The 20,958-nt window shown below is 40.3% G+C and overlaps 1 protein-coding gene across 2 annotated transcripts in view; it reads left to right on the forward strand.

The window, feature by feature from the left end:
• Positions 1 to 20,958, forward strand: part of MAPRE3 (microtubule associated protein RP/EB family member 3) — a 36,493-nt gene that overhangs the window by 4,122 nt on the left and 11,413 nt on the right. For both annotated transcript variants that reach the window (XM_032215903.1, XM_032215902.1), the window contains exons 2-3: positions 16,148 to 16,275; positions 19,411 to 19,556. In XM_032215903.1, coding sequence (XP_032071794.1) covers positions 16,155 to 16,275; positions 19,411 to 19,556 — 267 coding nt within the window. In that variant the 5' untranslated portion in view covers positions 16,148 to 16,154. The remainder of the gene's footprint in view (positions 1 to 16,147; positions 16,276 to 19,410; positions 19,557 to 20,958) is intronic.

Consider the following 20,958-nt stretch of genomic DNA (forward strand, 5'->3'; position numbering starts at 1 on the left):
GAGGTAGTAATTAAGTAAAACTTAATGGGAAAGGCACCAAGAGATGAACAACTCCTAAGGAATGTGATTCATTTCTACTCTGTGCTGACCTCAAGAGAGAAATGCTGACAGTATAAATTGGGCTAAGCTGTCTACATGTTTTACTGGTGCTGGATTTTTTTTCATCTTTCTTCAAGCTGGTTTGCAAGCCAGTTCTGACACCCGAGCAGTGATGTCATTGTGAAGGACATATTCTGGACTGTATGATTGTGGAGTCTATTAAGGAGTGATCTAAAGGCTTTTCTTATTTCTCACTGGGGCTGCAATGTGGGCCTTCTATTTTGAGAAATATTTTCCCAAGCTATCATGCGAGACTTGAGAAGAGGCAGAGCATAGAAGACCCCCAATGGTACTTACGTTGAACACCAGCCACTTTTTCTGTAAGCAGCAAAGAATGTCTGGATGAATGAGACCATTGCCACTATGGTAAAATGTTAGGTGCCTTTTCTAACTCTGCATATCACAGCTAAGCATCCTTTTCAATTTCACTTCAGTTGAGTTCTGTTCCAAAGTATTACATTCTAAATTTCTACTTGGTAGATTATTACCTGGGCAATTCACTTGATTGTAATAAGATAATGTGGAGAAATAGCTGGAGATCTACTTGAAAATGTTAATGTAATTTTGGAATCAATGGTTACAATTTGTGTAAAATCACAGTAATGGCACTTTGGTTAATTCTAAGATTAATTCAAAGCAGGACAATCAACTATCAATCCCAAAGGTGCTTTTTCAAGAGGCAGCTGGACTTTCTGGTTTTTTTCTTTGAAGACATTTCTCTTCTCCTTCTTCAGCTGAAGAAGCTTCTTGGATGAGAAGCCAAATATCTTCAAAGAAAAAAACTAGAAAGTCAAGTTGCCTCTTGAGAAAGTACTTTTGGGACAACCATGACCTGGATGACTGAAAATATCCATAGACAATCAACTACCAATGTTTATATACATTTGTGGCAAAAGCTGTTGTTTCAGGCTTCATTTTAAGATGTGGCTGCTCATCTATAGTTCCATATGAAAAGAACTACAACCTTTGTCTGATGGATGGTAATTCAGCAATTTTTGAACAAAACCAGTTAACTGTTTGCAGACACCATTTTGGCCATGGCAGTTGCTTAGCTAAGCTTGAAGTTCTGTGGCCTTATAAAAAATTCTAAAGACAGCTGCATGGGTTTGGAAAATTCCTGTTCCTTACTGTTACTACTACAGTTGAGTTATTTATATAGTCTCTTAATTTCAACATGCTTGGTCTTACCCCATATTCCTGTCTCAGAACATTTTTCCTCTCCCAGCAGTTGAAGAGAGCCCAATAAATTACATGATAAATAGACAGAATTATACTCTGGATTAGGTCAATTTGCCTTCATTCTTAAGTCAATTTAATTAAACTATCAATTGTGATCCCAATATCTGTTTTTAAGACAGTCTCCATCAGCTCAGATTCAGGTAGTGTCTCTGTTATAATAACCAACCATTTATTTTTACTCTACTTTTATAACTAATTTCCCACTAAAGAGACCTGTTTGCTCAGGAGTCAAAATATTTTAGAAGACCAAATAAACAACCTATCATTCCACTATATATACTTTTGTCTCTAGTGATACTTGCCTAGAATCTCAAACCTAGGCTAATTCATTGTTTCTTTATCTATCAAAAAATAGGTCCCTTCAAAGAACTGTAATTTTTCTCATTTCTAAAAGCCTTGTCCTTCAGTTTCTCTCTTTATGGTATGTGCGTGTGTGTGTGGGGGGGTGTTCCCTGAAATTAAGACCTATCCCAAAAATAAGCCCTAGCTTGGTTTTTTTACATGTGCACCTAATATAAGCCCTACCTTAAAAATACACCCTGGTTAAGATGAGGTGGGGCAAGGCGCATGTGTAAAAATCAAATTAAGGTGGGGGGTGGAGCTGCCCCACATGCCCTGCACCCACTTACCTTTGGATTGCTGCAACCAGGCCTTTCACATCCTGACACCTGTTGCACTACTGTGTGAATACTGTGGCTGCTTGTGGCCGGACACCATGTGGCGCATTGCGCTGAAGCCACCACTCATGGCTGGATACCATGTGGTGTATCGCGCTGGTGCCTCTTGCGGCAAGAGGCCGCATGGCATGCGAGCGGTCTCACTGGCACGATGAGCCACGTGGTGTCTGGCTGCAAGTGATCACAGAAGAAGTTGGGGAGAAATGTGACAGGTGTTGGGGCATAGAAGGCCTGGCTACGGTGGTCCTAAGGTAAGCGGGTAAGACATCCACTGAAAATAAGACCTGGTGCTTATTTTGGGGCCCAAAGGAAAATAAGATGGTCTTATTTTGGGGGAAACTTGGTATATGTCTATGTGTATGTATAAAATCTCCCAACTTTATTATTTTTATTTTTATATTATTTTTATAAATAATTCAAGGTGGTGAACATGCCTAGTAGCAATAGCAATAGCAGTTAGACTTATATTCTGCTTCATAGGGCTTTCAGCCCTCTCTAAGCGGTTTACAGAGTCAGCATATCGCCCCCACAGTCTGGGTCCTCATTTCACCCACCTTGGAAGGATGGAAGGCTGAGTCAACCTTGAGCCGGTGAGATTAGAACCACTGAACTGCAGATAACAGTCAGCTGAAGTGGCCTGCAGTACTGCACCCTAACCACTGCGCCACCTCGGCTCTTTTAATCCTTCCCCTTCTTATTTTCTGTTTCTACCACTTTAAAAATGCATTACATTTTTCAAAAATTAAGGGAAGTTTACATTGGGAAAAGACAAGAAAGAGCTATAATAGTAATTCTGAAATATCTTAAGGATGTTGAACGTTCAGAGGATATATTAAAATAAAAGCTGGACAATCATTTGTCAGGGATGCCTTAACTGAATTCCTGCATTGAATGATTTGGGCTCAGTGTCTCAAAATTTCTCTTTCTGATTTTAGATGTATAAAGTAGTATAACATTTTTAGTATAAAATGTCTTTGTGACATATATCTATCCCTTTGTAATATTCTAATTATTATCCATTATCTTCTTATGGTTTCTAACTTATTACTTATAGCCGGAATGGAACAAATGGAAATAATGATGAATAAGGATGAAAAGTTCTGTATTACCTTTTCAATCCCTGTTCATTCTGTATCCATTCTCTCTGCTTACCACTGCCTTTTCTACTTTTTTTCCACAGGCCACTTGTCTCATATTTTAAGTGGTTTAAGCCTTGGAGCAAGACCAAGCCACCTTTTATAAAATCTTGCATACTTTGTGTTATTGGTCCCCCCCCCCCAACCCTGCTTTTCTTTTGATGCCTTGAACTTGCCAAGATGTCTATTTATACCAGGTTTCATTGGTGCCACATGGATATTTCAAATTATTTTTTGATAATCTTGTGACAATAAAATTTGCTCTTCATGTATTGATTGGATTTTTATAGCTGCCCATTTCAACAAGTGACTCTTGGTAGTGTACATCATAAAAGAGGACATTATAAATAGCATCAAGTAATACTGTTGCTACCCTAATAAGCCAGGAAATGAGGTCCTTAACACACTTGGGGCTAGGGCCCACAACCAATTATTTTTTGGAGAGAATATTCCAGCAGGGGATACAGAAGAGAAGGCACGCCTCATGGTTCCTGCCAGCCAGCATTCCTTGGCTAACAGGACCTGCAACATGCCTCACCTGCCTAATGGCATATAGGTGTAACAAATTGTTTCCCAGCCATATGTTTTCTCTTTGTTCAAAGGGCTGCAACATGCCTCCACCTCCTCCAACAAATAAACAATTTTCTTTGGTTGCTTTTTAACATCATGCTTATCTTACAAGCTGCAGTTTTTCATTACAGGCCATGTCTTAGTCTTCTTTAGTTTATCATAAGTAGCATGTTGTCTACTCTGGGCTGATGGCTATCTTTGGTTAAACAGCCATTGGTACTCCAAGAGAACTTCAAGGATGGGCAAAAATGGAGAGCACTTTCTGCATTGTTATTCCCCTGCCATTTTATAAGTTCCAAAGCTTTTGGGCATGGGCAGAATAAATAACTAAATAATAAACAAAAGAGATTAATTAGGAATATAAATGATTTCAAGAGACTCAGTCTTTCCCCATTATGTGTACCTTATTTGGCCTCATGTTTTTTCAATTGTTTTTGTATAAAAAATGAACATACTGAAAATATTTGTTGACTAGTTAACAACATGGTTAAGATATTGAAAGTAATATAAATGACTGACAATCCATGATCCACACAAATATGCCTCTTTTATACCATATAAACTATGGCTATGAAACACATGGTCAGGAAATTCAAATTTGAATTGCATGGCAAAAGATAAATAGTGTTCAAGTGATGCCTAAAACTTAAATCCTAATTTTACACACACACACACACACACACACACACACACACACACACACACACACACATTGCACACATTAACTATTCTTATCTAAAGTGTTGAGTAGAATATATTTATTAATTAATCAAATTCATTCATTAATCAAATTTATATGGCTGCCCTTCTCATGAAAAGTGATTCTGGATGGTATATAACAAGCACAAATCATTGTGAGGTAGGACTATTACTTCCGAGTAGAAAGGTCATATTCTCTATGCCATGCCAATTGATTTCGTGTCTAGTGAGGATGAACGCAGTGTATGGAGTAGAATGTACTTTGATCTGAGGCCCTGTTGGCATACAGTCAGTGTGCAGATCAAGTGATCACGCTGGACAGTATTCTGACCTGAGATCTGCAGAGGTTGCTTTTCTGAGCATAATGTTAGTCTTTTCCAGACATTTCATGAACAACACTGATTAGAAACACAGTAGGTCATTATTTTCCAACTGCCTGAAAAACGGCTGAGAAAATCTATAAAGAAAGTGATTGGAGTTTACTATCTTTCTTCTAAAGCTGCTATTGTCTTGTCCTGCTCTCCTTCGTGGGCCTTTTATTGGAATAACTGTGTAGTGGTGCTTGGTCTCCCCCATGAGATTGATTTCTGGCACATTGCCACATTCTGTTTCGTTTCCTTTGTTAAAATGCATTTCTTGCTTTGTGCCACTCATTTGAACGTTTCTGTCTTGGGAGTTGCATAAGCAGGACAGAAGAAATTACGTGACTGCTGACCACTAAAAAAAACCTTCACCATTTTTAAGTGGGAATGAATATAGGAACTGAGTGAGTGGTTTGGAACATGCTAACTGAAAAGCCTCTGCTGTGTGGCACTTAGCAGTCTCTTGCTTTGTGATCTATTACTATGTACAGGTAGGGGAAAGGCATGCTAATAGATGCCATTCTGTTTAACTGTTTAACTGTTTAATAAATTTATAGGCCGCCCAATCCCGAAGGATCCTTTGGCTCAAAACCAATGGGTGCCTGGGATCTGGACTGATGATATATCTTTTTCCAAGTGGTTTCCACAAAAACAAAATTCTACAGACAAATTTGTTACGAAACGTTTATGGAATAGAATCCACTCTATAATTTGGCAAATGTGTAAATAAATCAAGAGACCTAAATTCCTATTAAATGAAACAAATGAAAATTCTATGAACTGTTGCAGGATTTATCCTTAGTCCTAGTCCCTAATAAAATGCCAAATCCAACTTCTATTTCTGTCTCCATAATAATTAAATAGGGAGCACTACACTCGTCAGGAATTAATAATTGTTTTTTACAACCAAGGATTAATTTTCCTGCTTGCCTTCCAGTGTGATACAGTACGTGTTATCACCAGTTCATCAAAGCTCTTTTAAAATTCTGCTTTATCAGTTTAAATGTGAATTTAAACAGACTAGGTGTCAGGACAGATTGTGGTCTAGGAGCAGCAAATCACAAAACAAGCATTTTTAAAATATAGGTAAGAGAATGTTTCCCATTGTTTTGAACATTTATGATAATTGCTCAATCTCTTTCAAATGTTGTAGGTCTTGTTAAGGTCGGCAGATGTTGTCCACTATAAACAAAAAGACATTTATTTGTTTGCCATTCTTAGATGCACCTTTATGTCCTGGGAAAACATAATTGTCATCTAAGTTAATTACTATATAGAGGTAGTCCTCGACTTACAACTACAATTGAGTCCAGAATTTATGTGACTAAGTTTGTTTTGCCCCATTTTACGGCTTTTCTTGCCACATTTGTTTAGCAAATCACTGCAATTATTAAATTAGTAACACAGTTGTTAAATGACTTTGGCTTTCCCATTGACTTTGCTTGTCAGAAGATCGCAAAAGATGATCACATTACCCTGAGACACTGCAATCCTCATAAATATGCCAATTACCTCCAATAGACCTATTAGATCCCACAGAGTAGGCCTCCTCCGAATTCCATCTACCGGCCAATGCCGATTAGCTACCACTCGGAGGAGGGCCTTCTCTGTGGCTGCGCCGGCCCTTTGAAACGAGCTCCCCGTGGAGATTTGGACCCTCACCACCCTTCAGGCCTTCCGCAAAGCCCTTAAAACCTGGCTATTCCAACAGGCCTGGGGCTGACGCGTTCCCGTCCCCGCTCGAACTGTGTGGCTGTTGATTGTTTTTAAATTCTTTTGTAGTTGTTTGTTGTCGTTCTCCCCCTTGTTTGTATTCCCTCCCTTTGATTTGTTAGCCGCCCTGAGTCCCTCTGGGAATAGGGCGGCATATAAGTGCAATCAAATCAAATCAATCAAATCAAATCAATATGAACCAGTTGTCAAGCATCCGAATTTAATAACGTGACCATGGGTATACTGCAAAGGCCATAAGTGAAAAATGATCATATGTCACTTTTTTCAGGGCTGTTGTAATCTTGAACAGTCACTAAATGAGCTGCTGTAAGTCGAGGATTACCTGTACTTCCCAATAATGTCTAGAATTACATATTGAGCTGGGTGGCTGGAGAAATAAAATTAAACAGTTCTGCTGTAGATGCAGTTTTGTAAGCTTGTATGTATGTACTTGTGTTTGAAGGGAAAGATAGCAGGCTAGAGTCTCTTATGAGGCATGATATCTCCATAAGTAAAATAATCTGAAAAGCTGTTTAGGAACAAAGCACTAATATTTCTGTATCGCAGAAAGATTTTGTAGAAGCCTTCCCTTGGAAATTTCACATCATTCCCAGGTGAAAACAGGCCTCTCCTATTCCCCCAAAAAGAAGTACCGTATAAGACGCACCTTTCCCCCCCAAAAAAGAGAGTGAAAATCTGGGTGCGTCTTATACACTGAATACAGCATTTGTGGCCTACCGAAAAACATCCCCCTTTGCAAAAATGGACATGCAGAGAGGTTTGGAGGCCTGCAAAGTGCTCCTGGGGGCTAGGGAGGGCAAAAATGAGCAAAAATTGTTAGTTTTTGCTCGTTTTTGCCACCGCCCCAGCCCCCAGAAGCATTCTACAAGCCTCCCAAACCCTCTGAATGCCCCCTCTCTTTTTTTTTTTGCAAAAAAACCCAGCCATTTTTGTGAAAAACGTTTGCCACCCCCCAGCCACCAGGAGCACTCTACAAGCCTCCCAAAGGCTCTGCATGTCCTTTTTTGTGTGTGTGCAAAAAATGAGGTGTGCAGAGGGTTTGGGCGGCATGCAGAGTACAAAACCTTTTTAAAAAAAATTTATCATGGTGCATCTTATACTCTGAAAAATACTTCACCTTTTCTCTCGGTTGAATGTTTCTGCTTGGTTTTCACAAAGGAAATTGGTGTGATGAACTAGATCTCCCCTTTGCTTTTAATAGAGGAGAGGGAGTGAATGAGGGAATGGGAACTACAGCAATTCTGAGTCCACAGCTGGGAATAATAGTGGCAAAATTCCAGCTATGGCAATGCCTGCAGCTATCCAGTACAAACAAGCACCAAGCTCATCTTCAACCCATTATGCTTCATAGCAGCATGATTGGACAAGGTGGATTCAATCACTAATTAGATTTCCGAGTTAAAAAATGAATAAATGATTGATGTAAACTACTGTGCCTTTCTTTCAGGAGTTTGAGATGTCCTATGCAGCACTCCCTCTTCCAATTTTCCCTCATAATATAGGTAGTCCTCGACTTACAGAAGTTCATTTAATGACTGTTCAAAGGCGGGCGAAAAACAGCTCAACACACAAACTGTAAGTCAGTTCCTGAACTTCCGGTTTACGCATTGGGTTGTTTTTCGCCCTCCGGAGATGCGTTGGGTTGTCTCAGGAGGGCAAAACACGGCTGAAAATCAAGGCCGAAATCAGCTGGCCAGCACGCGCATGCATGCTGGAGCTGACAGGGCAACGCTTCACGTGCCCTCAGAAATGGCTCCGAGTGCCACGCATGCCACAGGTTCGCCATCACGGACCTATAATCATACTGTGAAGTAGCATGCTGTGAAGTGACTGGTCCAGAATCACCCAGTGAGCTTCTGGGGCTGAGAGCATTTGCATTTGGATCACCAAAGTCTTAGTCAGATATCCTAACATCTCCACTGCGGTGTTTAGCAAATTAATGGGCTTTAATTTAATTTGTTTAAAATTTTCATAATCCAGCACAGGCATTAATGCCTATTTTCTCCTAAAGTGTTAATTAGAATCAGTTTTAAATAGTGTCATTTGCTTCTTCTAGTCTGGATTCTTTTATGAAAGAGAAACAGTATACATCTGTTCATTTTTTTGATAACTGCTAATTCTTTTAACAGTGTGAAAAATAATCCTTACAAGAGCCCTTTAACAGCATCTTTGTCTAGTCAATGATTTTCATTAGATGGTGCTGTTTTGGCCCTGATACTGGTTTTAGAGAATTTGTAAAAATTAGTCCTGTCTAACTTGTTAGTAAATAGTCTGTGGTAATTTTTAAATAATTCATAAAAGAGGGAAGAGGCATCTAAGATATTGATTTTGTAATGATGAAAATATGCTATAATAAACATTTAATTTGCATGTTATTTTGAAGGTTGCATATATTTGTCTTTATGTAAAGACTTTCAATAAAAATATATATTTTAAAGGATGTATTCTAATTGTCCTTTCTATTTTTTATTATTTTAAGGAAATTGTTTTTATCTGTTTTTAAATTCCATAATCATCTGGGTCAATGAAACCCCAAATTTTTTTTATCTCCAACAAAGAAAATCTGATGTCTTCTGAAGTTAATTTTTGGAGGTGTCCAATATCTTTTGAATACATTTTTAGATAAATCACCTTTAACCTTAGGTCCGTTGATACCATTAAAACATTTTAAAAGAGATGAAATTATTAATGGGGCATTACTGAAAATTTCTAAAATGTCCACTTTAAAAATCATCTTGAGCTTTTGATAGAGATATGTTACAGGTTTTACTTCTTTCATGACCACCATCAAATAAGAGAGCATTTGGGGATTATTTACCTTGGATTGCTTGGATTTTGGTTGCAGAGATGCAAGCAGGCATGGATAGGTAGGAGTTCTTTCTGCCAGCCACCAGAGATGAGAAGGGGGGAGAACTCTTGGCAGGTAGCAGCAGCTTGCAACCCTGCTGGCTTTCCCATTAACTTTCTGGGGAGGCTGGCAGAGAAAGTTAAGGGATGATCATATGATTGCAGGGCACTTGGCAATTGGTTGTAAATGCGCACAAATTTCCAAGCAACCTGATCATGATCACATGGCTGCAAGAGTGTGCGGGCAATATGATGCTTCCGAGGCCATAACTTCAGATAGTCATTATGCACCTAGCCGTTAAGCAAAAACTAGTTGTATCATTGTTACTCATTATCAACATATTTGCTTTTGCCAATTTATGCTAAACAATTTAATGCATTTCATCCGCAATTTCCAACCTCTCCTCTTTCTCTTCAATTCAGTTCTTGTATAATAACATCTCTAAAAGTTCCTGTCCAAATCTGCTTTTTTTAAAGTAGCGTTCCCATGTGTGTGTCTGCTTGTGTATATATGTCTGTGTCCGTATACACACAGAGCAAAAGGTGGAAATCCCTTTCCTTTCTTCCGTTTTGAAAGATTGTGCTACTATCCTAAAGGACAGCCAACTATGCCTGAATATTTTGCTCAGGTTCCAAAATAGTCTCATCTGCAAAAGATTCCAGAGTAAACCACCTCCTTTCAAATGAAAAAAAAAAAAAAACCTCTGGCAAACAGCTGTGTCAATTTGTAGTACTTCTCATTGGAACCTAAAAGACTCTGCACAAGTGCCTACAATTCTTGTAATGTTCTTAAGCTTGTATGCTATGTGGCTCATTCAGTGCAACATGTAACTATTTAAACTGTTAAAATTGCTCAAGAAAATACTATTCATATTTGATTCCCCCCTCCCCCTTAATCCCTTTCCCAGTACAGTAAGTTAAGGTTGCATGGTGAACTTTCACTGCCAAGACTTACAGAGCAGAAGACAAAATTGAAAGGAAGTTTCTTATACATGCAATACGGTAGTTAATAGGTAACCTCTTGCAAAGTTCTTTTCTGAGTTGCCTCCATCTCATTTTAGTGGGCATTCACAAGTGAAAATCCTGGATTGCATCTAATATAATTTAGGACATATGTGAACAAATATGGATAGTTCTGTACATTATTTATTTGTATGTATCCTGCTTTCATTATTTTTACAAATAACCCCAGGCAGTGAACATAATACTAATAAAGGAGAGCATTTGTAGCTCAGATTGAATTGAGGGGTCCTTGGTGCTCTCTGAGCTTGGTTATTTTCTTGCAAATGTTACATTATCCAAAGTAGATAACATCATCAGTGCTATACTAGTTTGGGTAATGAAACACCTTCAAGAAAAAAATCAAGCTCACAGAACACCAAGGACCCCTCATATTTAATATTGCTTCCTCCATATTTTTTTTTACAATAGCCTGTATTTTAACAGATTTAGGATGTTTGGTACTGAATCTATTTAACCAGGAAATAATAGTGAGGCTGTGTGAAAACGATACTGTGCTTCCTTTTTGCATAATGGCATTCTGTGGAAGTACAATAAGCCTTTTGCAGGCTAGATAATGGTTCCCAGGGAATTGTTTATATTGTAGTAGTTATTCCTTAGTGATTTCCCCCGGCTTTATTCTCCTGCTGTGGAAAAGCTTGGGTTGAACTCTCCCAAACTGCTGCTGTTCTCCTAGACTCACTTGCAGGAAACAGACGGGCTTCTGTTAGGAATCATTGTAGTTTGTTTCACCTGATATATTATTCTGCTGATGCTGCCAAATTCCAGTTGCAGAAAAATACTGTCAGAAAGAGATATATATCTGCTGTTTTTAAGCACCCTAGAAGAACCTGACTGATCAATGAAACCATCTTAAATTCATACCTGATTGCCACCTCATTTATTCAGTTTACTCTACCCTCACCCCAAGATTATCGTAGGGCTTCACCCACCCTTTTCAACAAGGAAAGTATTGACTGAATATTGACGCAGTGTGTTCAGTAACATTAAGATATTGTACATTGTTAGGTATAGTTTAATCAGAATCTTTTAATGTACTGATAGGAGGCAGAGGAAGTTCATATCACATTGTATATTACAGTACTGCAAGATTACAAGTAGTTGAAAAGTGTTCATAAAATTATTTTCATCACAGCAGCTGTCTTTAAGATTCTTTTGCCTCTGTTTTCTGCTTTCCCTTGGTATCCCTTCATCTATGTCAACCATTAGATGTGTGAAAACTGTTGTCTTATATTATGTGACATAACATCATTTCTAGAGTGAGCTCTTAAAGCATGGTGATGGTAGGCATGTACTATGGACTTAGCCAGTGGCTTTATTTCATTGCAAGCCAGCTTGTGTTTGGAGTTTGCCCTTACAAGAAACACTAATTCTATATTCAGGTATGCCCTCAGTTAATTATGGTAATTGGGAATGATATTTCCATTGCTAAGCAATGCTAGGTAAAGGGTGATGTTATGTGACCGCACTGCTTAGCAATGGAAATTCTGCCACTTCCAGTCACCATCATTAAGCAAATCACCATGGGTTGTTAAGTGAGGACATCACATGGTTGCCATTTGTGACCTTCTGCCACTTCCCTATTGATTTTGTTTGTAGAAACCCATCACGTATAGCAATCACATGACCACAGAAGTCTGTGGCGTTTTAATTATGAGCTAGGCACTGAATGTAAAAAGGCTTACATAAAGTAAAAAGCCCAATCTACAATAAATCAAAAATCAGGGCCCTCTACTATCCTACCCTGTTTCCCTAAAAATAGGACCTCCACAGACAATAAGCCCAAATCGGGCTTTTGAGTGCATGCGCTAAAATAAGCCCTCCCCCTAAAATAAGCCCTCCCTGAAAAAATTGCAAGATGGCAGCAGCCATGTGATGACCACGCTTGCAGCCTCCTGCACCTCAAAAATAATAAGACCTCCCCGAAAATAAGGCCAAGTGCTTATATTTCGGGAGTCAAAAGAAAATAAGACCCTGTCTTATAGTCGGGGAAACACTAGGATAGTTCTACCTACAATGTGATTTAAAAAATAAAGCAGAGGGTTCATCATATCTTTATATTTAGATAAACCTGTAAGCAGGATGTTTAGAATATTATGTGCATCCCCTCTCCTAATTTATGAGGAATATTTGTGGTGTTGTTAGGACTATATATTGGTGGGGAATGTAAATGGATATGTTCTTTTTTGCACTGACAATGTCATTTTGCTGGCTGAAAACCCAAATCATTTGCAATGAATATTAGATTGATTAACTGATGCAACAGTCAGTATGGATCTGAGAAGTATTATGACAACAACAACCAAGATAGTTATGTTTTATGGGAATAACTTATTGCAATTTATGAACAACAAAGAAGTGCAGCAAGTAGATACATTTCTATAACTTGGTAGAACACTTTTAGGAAATAGAAACATTGACCGAAAAATGGTGGATAGAAAAGTTAATATCTGCTCTGAGAAAAGACTATTTGTCAAAATAAATGAAAATGGCAATGTATAAACATTTGCTTTTGCCAACTCTGTAATGTAAGATGAGTGTGGCTATGTCAGTTGTGATTGGGTGAAATTGATGAGACCATTAAAAAGGAAAGTGAGAATTTTAAAGAAAAAGCATATGAATTAATGTAAACATAGAGGAGGTCGGTTTATATGGTTGCTGAAGAGTTAACACCGATGGCACAGAATCAGTCAATCAATTAGTGCAGGAATATATAAGCAAGAAAGGTTCTAAGAATTTTATGGTGTATTAAAAGAGGTTGCTTAAAGTCTTGGCTAGGGATGCAGTGGCTCAGTGATTAAGACACAGCTTGTCGATCACAAGGTTGGCAGTTCGGCCATTTGAATCCCTAGCGCCGCATAACGGAGTGAGCTTCTATTATTTGTCCCAGCTTCTGCCAACCTAGCAGCTCGAAAGCATGTAAAATGCAAGTAGAACAATAGGGACCATCTTTGGTGGAAAGGTAACAGTGTTCCGTACGCCTTCGGCGTTTAGACATGCCGGCCACATGACCACAGAGACGTCGTCGGACAGCACTGGCTCATCGGCTTTGAAACGGAGATGGGTACCGCCCCCTAGAGTTAGGAACGACTAGCACATATGTGCGAGGAAATCTTTACCTTTAAAGTCTTGGCTAGAAGATCAAACGTACCTTATTGATTGCCACTGGCCAATGCTGGACAGAGATGTTCTGCATGTGTCTAAAGTAATTGATTATAGATTTCAAGTGCAGTCAGTGCCTTGCACTCATACCTTTTGATACTCTTCCTGACACCACCACACGGAGTTTGCAGCAGATTTTTTTTTTTTGTGCCCTACGAGCGAAGCATCTGCCACTACCTAAAATTGAACTCTCAATCTTCCAAGTGGGAGGGGAGTTTCTTTACCACTAGGCCACCGAGGAATGAGAATACTGTTTATGTTAAATACTGCTCCACCACACTTGGTGTTTGACAGATGTAAAAACAGCAAATGTACTTATTTTGAGACATTACAATACGGTTTCTGTTTTCCCACGTTTCAGTACTTTTTTGGAAGCTGTTTTGGATGTTTATCCTAATACCATTAGTACTCCTATGACCATGGTCTTTCTCTTATGTTCCCCAAACCAAACATGCTGAGTTCAATTTCTCTTGCTGCATGACAGTGCGAGAATATTTGTTGAACTGTTTCCAAAACAGTGACAGGGAACAACTTTTCATTACATCATGTGCTTACTTTTTTATCATGTAAAAAATAAAGTGCATTATCATTCTAATGAATCCCCTCCTTCATTCCTTCAAGGTTTAGTGATAGATATCTGTCCAAGAATGGTTATAGAAACAGTTGTGTCCTGGGAAGGGCTTAGGTTAAAAAAAAACAAACACTTTGATAACAAAAGAGCTGCTAGAAAATGTGATGAACTGTCATCCAGAAAAGAAGTTGCTGTTTTTCTGCTGCTATAAGCTATTTGTGGGGGACCAGATCATTACTTATTACTGCTAATGATGGTGGAAAGCCAGCAGTCTATAGTTGACCTGTGAAGATAGGAAGGAGGTTAGAATGGGGGACGTATTACAATGAGGCTCTGCCCAGGGGCATTTGGGTAAGTAGTTTTTGACTAAGCATTCTGTGCAGACCCTAGGCCTAAACTTGTTATTCATGGCTGAAATTCAAATCCCATGCTCCCAAGAGTGAAGGACCATTTTTTCCTTCTTTTTTGCATGTGATGGAGTGTTTTTGCCAATTTTGCCAACTTGGGTAGAACAGAAATGGTGCCTCTGTAGAAACTTGGAATGGGATCAAGCAGCATTTATTTATCCTGCTTGACTTGTGGAGTAGCTGCAAAGAGACAGCTGTTAATACTGGGGCATAGCCAAGCTACCAGTAATGTTTAGTCTGCTATAAGGTTGGAGAAAGACTTCCATTTATTCTTGGAAATTGGGAATCTGAAATGGCAAAAGAGAGAATTCCACTTTACTGTCAGATTTAGAAGAGTTTCCTTGTTAATGAAATGGACATCCGTTCCTAGGATTTTTATTTATTTATTTTTTGCTATTCCAGAAGAGAAATTTGTTTGCTATTTTTGAGTGTTTAGTAGTGAGGTGTCAGTTCTGCCATTTGATTGGCTAAGCAGGTGGAAGGCTTTATGACACACCCAGGAATTTGCTATCACTTTCCTAGACTAGTCTTGCTCGAACTACATGGTGGTTGGAGATAGATCTTGGTAAGAACCTCTGTATAGGTGAATAAATAGGTTTACCTGAGCCAATCCCAAGAGGGATAAGTGGGCAGAGGGTGGTCTTTCACCTGTAATAAGATCCCTCTGTGTTTTTCTAGCCACTAAACATTAACTGCTGTTACTACTTCACTCTGCAGGACAGCCTAATCATGCCTTATATTTGATCTCAAAGAACAACTGTGCACTCTTCATTCAGCCTCATTGTATTCATACCCTCTCACCAGCAGACCGGCATACTGCACACTAGTGCCTTCTGGTGGCACAATTAATGTGTGCAGACAAAAACTGGGCAATGCTGGCCCAAGGTGTGTGACTCCGTGGGATGCATCTGCAGTTGTTTGCAAATCTACCGAAGCAGCTTCCTTTATGAAAAGCAGAGGAGTAGAAGCCTTTTCATGTTGAATGGTCAAGTGTAAGTCTGATGAACAGACCTTGCACTGAATCAGAGGTGTTAGTGGTGATTGCTACAGTTTTGAAGACACAAACTCACCTTTAGTGGTTATGGGTTCTGATTTCCATATGGTATGTTCTGGGATCACTGCTGGGATCTTTCTATTTTATTTTATCTGGGTTTTACATGTAGTGGGGAAAAAAACCTGGCCTGTCTCTACAGCACTTTAAATGATGCTTCTGAATCTTGATGTGATCCTTTTCACGCAAATCTCCATCTGACTACCTCTTTCTCTGGTTGATTTTTAAATGCTACAGCCAAGAAATAAGACCGTGAAATGACACACAAGGAAATTCTTCCAACTTTCCCTTAGGCTCAATATATTAGTGACATAGCATGGATGGGAAGACTTCTGGCCACTTATTTTTCCTTTCCTTGCTTCTTTATTTGCTTAGGTAAAAAGCTCAGAGACTGGTGCAGAGACATCATGGCATAAATGTGTGGGCAAAATCTCATTTTTTTTCGTATGGCATTTCAAATGAAGGTACTTGAGGGACTAGGTGCTTGTCTTTCTGGCAAAGCTTAGGGTTTTAGTTAGTTGTTCCCTGGTAACCTTGTGATGAATTAACTCCTGCTTTCCCTTCTTTCCACAGTTGGGGCATGGCCGTCAATGTGTATTCCACGTCTGTGACTAGTGAGAACCTGAGTCGTCATGACATGCTAGCATGGGTCAATGACTCTCTACAGCTCAACTACACCAAGGTTGAGCAGCTTTGTTCAGGTACTGTGACAGCAAAGAAACTCTCTAGTGAAACGTTTTATTGGAAAACTGTTTCACTGGAACCAAGTTCATAATAGTTTAAATGTTCCCTGGCAGGGAAGAGCAGGATTTATTTATTCATTTATTGAGCTTACAGCTTGTTGCAATACCTCTTGCACATCTGGAGTACAAAAAATCTGGATGATCTCCAAATGGTAGCAAAGAAGAAATTAAAATACTGGAGGGGTGCTTACCACCTTCTAGTATTAGTCTGAATTTTTGCAGCAAGACCTATTAGCCTTAAGTATAAAAAAACACTTGGGGCGGTATCTGCTGTCCAGTATTCAAGGGGAAAATGACATAAAGTCTTAAAACTACACTACTACTTAAAATACACATAATGCATACTGTGCATTTAGCAATCTGCCTGTGGAGCTCAGTAAAAAGAGTAACACAGCTGTTGGGTTGCACAACTTGAAAGTTCAGTTGCAGAACAAAGTATTTAATATATGTATATGCACGATGCATATGCAATTGGAAACTTTCCTCAGAATGGAAGCCTACACCAGAGAATATACAAATGCACTTTATAGGATATACCACAATCATCCACTAACAAGCAAATTTAAAAATAGCTACAAACTTACATATCAGGCAAGTGACATCTTTTTTTTAATGTCCACTTTGTTTTCAGCTCAGTGTTACCGTGTTTCCCCGAAAATACAACAGGGTCTTATTTTCTTTTTACCTACAAAATATGGCTTGGACTTTATTATGGGGAGAGGGTTTATTGTTTTGGGATTGCCGGGCGGCTGCTCTCTTGCGAGTGGGCTCCCAAAGAGCCGGGCACAGCCTCGTGAGCAATGGCTGTGTTGCGCTGGCGCAGCAGCGCAACACAACAGCCATGAAGCGACCACGCTCACGAGCAGCCCCCCGGCAAACCCCCTTTGCAGCCGGGCACAGTGCCATTCATTGACCTAGGGGTATCGCCAAGCGAGCGTCTGTTCGCTGCCGCCTGGCTCCCGCAGCTTGGCGCCTTCCAAATGCCAGTGAATGGCACTCTGCACGGCTGGAGAGGGGAGTTGCGCGAGCGGCTGTTCCGCTCTCACTCACCCGCCTCCCAGCCTCATGATGCATGGCCCAGCTCTCATTACGGAACCAGGGCACCTCTGCCGCTGCCGCCATCCCAGTCTGGCTTTTTCCGCGGCTTCCAGCCCAAGTCTTTCGGCAGTGGCCATTCTGGGCGCACGCTCTATGGTTGTAGGCCAGCTGCCTGCAGAGCCTACAACCATAGAGCGTACGCCCAGAGCAGCCACTGCCAAAAGACTCAGGTTGGAAGCTGCGGAAAAAGCCAGGCTGGGATGGCGGCGGAGGTGCCCTGGCTTCGTAATGAGAGCTGGGCCATGCATTGGGAGGTGGGTGAGCAAGAGTGGAACAGCCGCTCGCGCAACCCCTCCTCCAGCCATGCAGAGCGCCATTCATTGGCATTTGGAAGGCACCAAGCCGCCGGACCTGGGTGGTGGCGAACAGGCGCTCGCGGCTTGGTGATACCCCTAGGTCAGTGAATGGCGCTGTGCCCAGCTGCAAAGGGGGTTTGCCGGGTGGCTGCTCGTGAGCGTGGTCGCTTCATGGTTGTTGTGTTGCACTGCTGCAACAGCGCAACACAGCCATTCGTCCATGAGGCTGTGCCCGGCTCTTGGGAGCCCGCTCACAAGAGAGCAGTCGCCTGGCAACCCCCCCCCTTCAGCTGGGCACAGCGTTGCTCACCAACCTAGTGGTATCCCGAAGACGCCAAGCAATGTGATCACCTTTGCCTCCCCCCAGGTTCCCGCGGCTTGGCACCTTCGGGATACTGCTAGGTTGGTGAGCGGCGCTCTGCCTGGCCGGAGGTGTGGGGTTGTCCAGGAGGCTTATATGCGGGAGGGCTTTTATTTTTGCCCACCAGAAAAATGTGCCATGGCTGTATTATGAGGACATGTCGTATTTTCGGGAAAACACGGTATATCCAGTATGTGGGTTCAGGCTACCATTTCTCTGAAGGTTGAGGGAAGAAACTAATATAGGGACCTGTCATTACTAAGTTAGAAAAGTCCAACACAAATATTCAGGTTGATACTTCATACTGAATCCTGTGCCTGGGTTAACAAAATACTATTGCTATATAACATGCTATGAACTAGACAAACCATAATATGGCTTAATTTGATAGTTTTATTTACACAAAATGGATAGATGGGGTCCCATAACACATTGAAATGCAAATTACACAAACCCATTTTAGCTTAGCTTAGCTTAGCATGTTGTATAAATCTAGTCAGCATGTTAGTATATGTGTGAAGCAGAGAATGATGTACTTCACATAACTACACTCTCAAATCTAATTGATGTATTCTCTATTCTCCCCCAATAAAACATGTAGATTTTGATTGGGGTGGTGGTGATGCTTTGTTGAGAGAGAGAGCGCGAGAGAGAGAGAACGCAGAGGGAGAGAGAGAGATTGCATTTAAGGGGATGAAAAGTTGAAGTACCTTTCCCTGTTTCTCCTTTCAATTAATTCCAATACTGCATAATTAAAAAACACAGTATTATTAAATTCAGGCAATACTTGAAATCTGTATGTCTGTCATCTCCAAAGTGCATTTCTCTCTGTGAGGAAGCAGTTCAAAATTATTCTTTCCATCTCTCAGCATGAACTTAGCTAACTCTTTTTGGCCTGTATTATTTCCTCAATTAACTCCAGCCCAAAGGAAAGGTGGTAGAATCTCTACCTATCACTGGATAATGCAGTCATTTTTTTTCTCCACAGCTTAAAGCCCATTCATTTTGTAAGGATTTTTTTTAAAAAATGTGGGACGTAACTTCCCATTTTATTCTGAGCCTGGATACACCAAACACAAAATAGTCTGTGTGAGCTCATACTAGTTGATGCCTGGAACATTTTTTATCATCTGTATTTTCTGGGATTTTTGCTGGCCAGACAATTCTCTGGCCCCCAAAAATTGACTAAGGCTCAAAAAGCCTGGGTTGTGCTTGTTAGTATTAAGAGGAAGAGAGTTGAAAATCTAATTGTTGTAGATGAAAGGATTCTGATCTAGTTGTAAGAGGCAGCAGGTGTGGGTGGAAACTAGCTTGTGTGTGTCTTTCTGTCCTTGACAGGGGCTGCCTATTGCCAGTTCATGGACATGCTATTCCCTGGCTGCATTCACTTGAGGAAGGTGAAGTTTCAGGCCAAATTGGAACATGAATATATACACAACTTCAAGGTGTTACAGGCTGCATTCAAGAAGATGGGTGTGGACAAGGTGGGTTTCTGCTAGACAGCAGGCAGATAAGAGTTTTCTTTTTGTATCATCAGAATGTGGCTGAGGCTCCCCGACATAGGCTAAAATAGACCTGCCTTTGCATAGTTAGATAGACTAAACCACTAGAGTGGATGGCTTCTGTAGTTGCTCTTTCTCTTGCTTCAAATTTTGGCTGGGCTGGCTTGTGCAGTAACTAATGTACTGTGTCTTTTTGCAGTTCCAAGTAGAAATAGATAGTTGATGTCCCATAGTTTTCTAGAAGTCAATCTTCCAAAATTGGAATTGCCAATGTGGTGCATTCCAGGGAAAATGAATGTTCTGTTTCCAGAATGGCAGCTTTTATACATTCCTGGAGTCGGAGTAGCATCTCAAGTGCTGTGGACCAGCCGGTTGCTTGAGAGCACAAGGTATATAAGTATACAAAATAAATGGGCATCTTGGCCTTGTCTCTCAAAATACTTGCTCAAGGAAATAAACGAATGCACCATTGTTAGAGACATTTTCTTTAAGCTTCAACTGATCCTGAATGTAGTGATGCGAGAAGTGATGGGCATGCCTTGGTATGCCCACATGACACCTCTGCTTTGTGAGCTGCGCTGGTTGCCAGTTTGTTTTTAGGTGTGATTCAAGATGCAGGTTGTTAAATACCCCCCCCCCCCAAAAACAAGGTATAAGGCCTGGCTACTTGCGAGACTGCCTACCTGCCATGGTATCTACCTAGCCAATTCAACCTTGCAAGGTTGGCGTATTCTGTCTTTCTTCAATTAAACCCCAGAAGCAGACCTTCTTTGTAACAGTGCTTGCCTTCTGGAATGAGGTCTTCACCCCCCAAGATCTGGATATCCCTCACTTCCCTTTTGTTGAAAAGAGCCATGAAGATTTGGCACTCTGAGGCTTTTGATGTTTTATTCCTACTGGTCTGTTGCACTTGCCATCTTTTCTTTTATTAGGCTGGCAGGTTTTTTTTTCCATACATTGCTCATCCATACACATTCTACCAACTTCAAATTATGGTTTACAAACATAGATATAAAACAAAAAGATGCTATCATGCTAAAAATCTATTTAAATTATCTTTCTCTAATCTGGTAATTTATAATATTTGGACTCCATTTTGCATTAACTTCCTTTCTTAATCTCCTGTGCTTCCGGATTCAACTCCCATTTTTCCTCAAATTGTTCCTCTCAAAACAGTACTAAGAGTTCTCTACTCTGTAGAAGGGAGCTGCTACTGATTCTAAGAAACTTGCAGCTTGTATTGATAGGTTTAATCTCTGTCATCTTTGTTTGGAAGAAAGTCTTCTTCTGGAATTGGGAAAGTACTTTCTGTAGTCAACATGCCAGAATTTAAGGGATGATTTGAAAATATGATTTATTAGCAGCAGCTGTTTTTATTCTTGTC

This window comes from Thamnophis elegans, chromosome 4, assembly GCF_009769535.1.
Source record: "Thamnophis elegans isolate rThaEle1 chromosome 4, rThaEle1.pri, whole genome shotgun sequence".
Lineage (NCBI taxonomy): Eukaryota > Metazoa > Chordata > Lepidosauria > Squamata > Colubridae > Thamnophis > Thamnophis elegans.